Below are 6,000 nucleotides of genomic sequence, written 5' to 3' on the forward strand. Positions count from 1 at the left end.
TTTTCTCTTGTTCATATTTTAATTTGGCCAGCCAATTGACAATAAATCCCAACTAGCGTATTAAAGATGATAAAATATGACTTCCAATTCGATAAATAAATGAGTGGAACGTGAGTTTTCAAGTGGTTTTCAGCGAAAACTGGTATTCGTTTGACAGATTTTACATGGACGAAAACACAAGTTTTAGACCGAAAACCAGTTATAGCAACGAAAACACGTTTTTGATGTCGGTCCGAACATGGTATTACACTGCTGGTGAATGTAAAAATCGAATTTTCGGTTTTCGGTTTAAAAAGAAAAAAACGATTAATACCTAAATTAAAAAAAAAAATATTAAGAAAGGTAATTAGCCAAATTTAAAACAACCAGTTTTTAGAAACACCGATCTTTTTTGAAAATCCCTACTGCAGTTAGTGTTAACCAAACAATAAGTAACCAGCCCTAAATGTTATTATCATAGCAATCGATTTTTTTCAATATCAACAACTAAATTTCCAAAATATTAATTTATATTATGTATTGTGTATATGTATTTGCAGAATGAAACTTTGGGCTGGATTTGTTGCGCTCCTTGCATTTGGTTACGCACGTCTACAACAGTTCACAAAATCGCGATAACGGCAGCAACTTTCTTGGTAACTTCTTTGTTGGTAGCGTCCCCGATTTTATTTTTAATAAGTACTGCTCCTTCGCGTCTTCCAAGGGAATGTTTTTCTACTGATGATGAATGTAATCCCACACCGTCTCCAACGCCAGAATGTTCAGAAACTATTTGTAAACTCGTTTCTACAAATATTCAAGCTAAAGTTAATTGGAATTTGGATCCTTGTTCAGATTTTAAAAACTTTTGCTGCTCACACAATCTTCGTAGTGAAAGTACATTAGCATTGCAAAGCATTCAAGGAGCTGTTGATATTCAGATGCAAAGTACGTATACAAAACATTAAGCAATAACGAAATTTGTATATCGTCACCTCAGTGGAAGATCGACCTATCTCGGCAGCCAGTTCGAAAACACCCTATCTCAGATACTTTTTAAGATCACCCTGCTTCAGAATTTTATTGAAGAGCACCCTGTTTCAGAATTTTATTGAAAAACGCCTTATCTCAGAATTAGATAGGGATTTTTTAATCGGCCGCTGATATGGGGCGTTCTTCAACCAAATTATTAGATAAAGCGTTTTTCAATCAAATTCGGAAGTAGGGCGTTCTTGAAAAGTTTTCTGAGATAGGGCGTTTTCGAACTGGCTGCCGAGATAGGTCGACGGATCCAATATAACGTCTGGTCATGAGAAAAATCTTAAGGATTTGTTCCGTTGCAAAACTTTTTAATCATCAGTAAATTTATTAATTATAAATAAATGTGCGAAAACATCAAACAAATTTCAAATAAAGTTAAAGTTAAAGTTGCTAAGTCCACAATTTGTGAAACCTCATGATATAGGAAGCAAGAGAAATTAGGGATTAAGGTACTTGCTTTATTTTTTCTCATTTATATTCAATAGAAGGCAAATTTTCTAAGTCCAGAAGAGGCCCCGAAAATCCGATAAGGCCAAAATAATACGAAATCTTTTAATAAAGATCGAATCCTTTTGGAGTTTTGCTTTGCTTTAAACACGCAAAATGTTGTATTCAAAGTTCCTGTAAAATTTGTAAAAATGGACTTAGCAACTTTTCAGTCAGCGATATGTTAAATGCAAATATAGAAACATATAATCACTTTTATTAAACTTTGTATAACTTACATTATATATATTTTTTTTAATTACGTGAGCAAATTTTTGTTCATAAAAGAACGCAACAGTTTGAATTCATTTAGAACGGGAACATACCTTTTTGTCAAAAGCCTATAAAGCGCTTTCAAATAAAACATTTACCTATTTGAAACTTTGAGGCGCTTAAAGCAAGTGAAGCAAAGCTGCCATTTGGCCAGCCTTCATACGTTTTAGTATATTCCAAATAGCTTCTGACAGTTCTCAAAGCGAGGCAAGCAAAGCAAGCCTGCATTGGGCCAATACCTTAAGAAGGGAGATATAGTATAGTAAAAAAGAAAGAAAGCGACGTATGCACAGCTATACAAACTTGTGGGCAAAATTCCCAACTTGATTGCGGATCGATCTGAACTAACTGTCGCGACGTTTACTTCCTGCCTCCATTAGCGATTGTTCATCTGCTGCGATACATCTCCGACGATGAATCGCTTGTGGAGACCGCTCATAGCAATCGCAGGAGATCGATAGCATGAGATAACGCTTGCGAGCTATCGCAGGCGTTGAACTGTCAAATAATTAGTTTGACAGCTTGCTTTAACTATAAATTTTTATAAAGATTTGTTTTTCAATAAAATATTTGACATTTTTGTGAATACAGTAATTTTCGTCATGTGAAATGTACTCGTAAGCACTTTTTGAAATGCTCAAGTACAAAAATTTCTCTGCGACGAGCATCTCGCTTACGATGAAACTGACAGATCTCCAGAAATCTCTGTACCCTATAGTGTTGGAAAACTATCAATAGTGTATACATTCGATAGTTTGGATAGTGACCCTGCAAGAAGCCTGACCTATGATTATCGGTTAAATTAGTGGGAAATAAAATGTCAGTTTAGCGGTTAGTTTTGTATGTGCTTGGGGAAAAAGTGACCACTTCTACGGGCGTGTAAAAGTGCATCCCTTTCTTGCACACACATGGGCGCATTTGCTTTACAGTATGTTCACTCGTCATCTAGTCGGTCATGTACAAGTGAGTTTAGCGATGAAACTATTGGGAAAATATCATGATAATTAGTGATTTTTCTGACCACTATTCTAACTTCTAAATAATTGATAAATAAGTGAGTAGATGGCAGCGAAATATCCAAAAACACATGAAAACAAATTATAAAATACAACTTGAATGTTTTTTTTTAATTTATTTGTAAAAATATATTGTCGAATATTAAATTAATTTCGCGAGCTTTTTCAGAGCAGCTGAGCTCAGACAATTCTTATAATTTTTCATAGGAGTCTGAATTTCCGCAGCGCCGTGTGGTCCTTCCGCTCCCATTCCTAGGTTCTGCTGGAGTCCCAGCACTGAGTCACTGCCTCCACAGTCGGCCTTAGCGAATTCCGCAAGTTTTTTGGTATGTCCCCACACTGGCCTCAAATTCTTTTCTCTCCATCCACATAAAGTTAGAAAACATTTTTTGTTAATTTTTTTATATATGCAAATTAAATACACTGAGTTTTATTAATTCTTTCTTTTGAATTTGCCGAATTTTTTTATATTTTGCACCACAGCTAACAATGAATAAAAGTTTCTTTGATGCACATATTTATGTATGTATGTGAATGTACTATCGATAGTTTATTTTCGATATAGTCAGGCATTTTTTGCAGGGGATAGTGCAAAATATTCCATACTATCTATACTATCGAAATCTTTCTTATATAAGTATGTTTAGATATAACACTGATTCCCGTTTTCACCAATCAATTTTAAAAATTAGTAACATTAAAATTAAAAAAAGTGTAATTTTAAATTATAACGGCTTAATAAATTTAAAATTGATTGGCGAAACTGGGTATAATATTTTGTAAATAGGCAAATTATAACAGATCCCATCTGTAAATTTGTTTGTTTCTTCTTTTACTAAATATATCATATAACACCAGCCAGAAAGAGATCTTGTTCTTAAATAACCCATTTCGTAACTAGAATAACCTTAAATATTATTTGTATAAACAAAAAGTTGACAATATGAAGGGTCTCGTGTTTACAAACAAAAGAGTTGGCAACGTATATGTATCCTTAATAGTCCATATATACCATGGCGCAATAAACAGGTGAAGTAATAAGGCAGCATTCTCTGTTCATTTTCTGACATTCGGCTGCCTCCTATTTCAAAATGTTGCCTTTATTCGTTGAACGTTTTATATGTTGCGTCTTTGGAAGTATTAACATATATTTCTGGGGCAATTTAGCCATTTATTATTTGCTTGCAACATTGTTTTTTCCAAAATTTTTAGTTTGAATTTTTGTGGAAAATTAGTTTTTTTTTAACTTTCTGTTTGAATTTTTGTGGAAAAATACTATATAATTTGTAGCAAAACGTGGACTTACGAAGGCGTCCGTTTATTCCAATCACCAGCGGAGCAGGTTAGGCTGAATAACTTGGATATTTCAAATATTTAATGGCAAAGTAATTTCTGGCACCACCAAGTTCTCCGAAAAATTATTATCCCACATCCATGAAATAGACCTTCCAATAAATGTGAAAAAGCTATTTTTTTAGTGCAGGATGCATTTCCGTATAAATTATTTAAAGAAGCGCTTGAAAGGCAAAAGCTATAATCGATTAAGCTTTAGAAACCTCCCATATATACCAATTTAAATTTATTTATTTAAGCCTTATAACCATTAGAATGACGTGGTGTGATTTGCATTCACGTTGCTGATTTCATATATCTAATTTCATCTCTTCATAAAATTATCAAGATTTGTCTATACATCCGTCGGTGAGTCCTTGGAAGTATTCTTTGTGAAAAATTTTTATACCCGAGCGCACTTGTGCACAAGGGTATATTAATTTTGTTCACATAACGGTTGTTTGTAAAAGCCAAAACGAATCGAGATAGATATAGACAAATGTATACATAAACAAGTAAGAAAGTCTAAGTTCGGGCGGAGCCGAACATTAAATACCCGGCGCAAGTATTAAATATATGTTTCTTCACCTTTCCGAAACCTACCGCTAGATGGTAAGCCGGGGCGTATCAATTTTGAGTAAATTGGCGTCCTTCAATTTCGAAATATTGAAGTTTCAAGCATTTCTGAAATTTACCGTTATATGAAAAGCGGCCGTAATTTTAGTCCGACTTCAATAATTTTCAACGCTTTGCTTTCATGTGGCAAGCACAATAACCACACCGAGTTTGGTACAAATTGGTAGAACGGTTACCGATATACATATATGTGATCATAAGTGGGCGGTGCCCCGCCCATTTTCCAAAATTGTACCATAAAAGTATTTCTTGGTAAAGAATTTTTGCAAGCATCAATTTTGAATAAATTAGCTTCAATATTTACTGATTTATCGAAGATTTTGTATTTCTCTAAATTACCGTTATATGGGATGTGGGCGTGGTTATTGTCCGAATTAAAAGATTTTCGGCCATTTGGTATGGTGTACCAAGGCCAACAACTGTGCCAAGTTTGGAAGAAATTGGTTATACACATGTAACCATAAGTGGGCGTGGCTACGCCCATTTTCCAAAAATTTATAATATTCTTATTTTTCGTCTAAAAATTGCTGTAAATATCAATTTTAAGTGAATAATCTTCAGTAGTTACTAAAATATCGCAGTTTTCATATTTCCGAAAATTGCCGTTATATGGGATGTGGGGGTGGTTATTGTCCGATTTTAAACATTTTCGGCCATTTGGTATGCTGTGCGAAGGCCAACAACTGTGCCAAGTTTGGAAGGAATTGGTGTAGCGGTTCCTAAGATATACACATGTAACCATAAGTGGGCGTGGCTACGCCCATTTTCCAAAAATGTATAATATTCTTATTTTATTAATTTTGTTCACATAACGGTTGGTTGTAACAGCCAAAACGAATCGAGATAGATATAGACAAATGTATACATAAATGATCAGGATGAAAAAAGAAATCGATTAAGCCATGTCTGTCTGTCCGTTGTCTGTCCGTCCGTGTACACGATAACTCGAGCAAAAATTTAGATATCTCAACGACATTTGATATGTAGGTTTCCCTTAATCCAAGGTAGGTTGGTATTGAAAATGGGCGAAATCGGACTGTAACCACGCCCACTTCCCATATAACGGTAATTTCCAGAAATACGAAAACTGCGATATTTTAGTAACTACTGAAGATAATTCACTCAAAATTGATATTTACAATAATTTTTAGAGGAAAAATAAGAATATTATACATTTTTGAAAAATGGGCGTAGCCACGCCCACTTATGGTTACATGTGTATATCTTAGGAACCGCT

General features: G+C 34.3%; 1 protein-coding gene across 2 annotated transcripts in view; it reads left to right on the top strand.

Annotated features, from left to right (window-relative positions):
• Positions 1 to 6,000, top strand: part of LOC118749915 — a 96,661-nt gene that overhangs the window by 85,353 nt on the left and 5,308 nt on the right. For both annotated transcript variants that reach the window (XM_036484686.1, XM_036484684.1), the window contains exon 2: positions 540 to 927. In XM_036484686.1, coding sequence (XP_036340579.1) covers positions 540 to 927 — 388 coding nt within the window. The remainder of the gene's footprint in view (positions 1 to 539; positions 928 to 6,000) is intronic.

The sequence above is a fragment of the Rhagoletis pomonella genome, unplaced genomic scaffold, assembly GCF_013731165.1.
Source record: "Rhagoletis pomonella isolate Grant_MI unplaced genomic scaffold, Rhpom_1.0 Rhpom_scaffold_00001, whole genome shotgun sequence".
NCBI lineage: Eukaryota > Metazoa > Arthropoda > Insecta > Diptera > Tephritidae > Rhagoletis > Rhagoletis pomonella.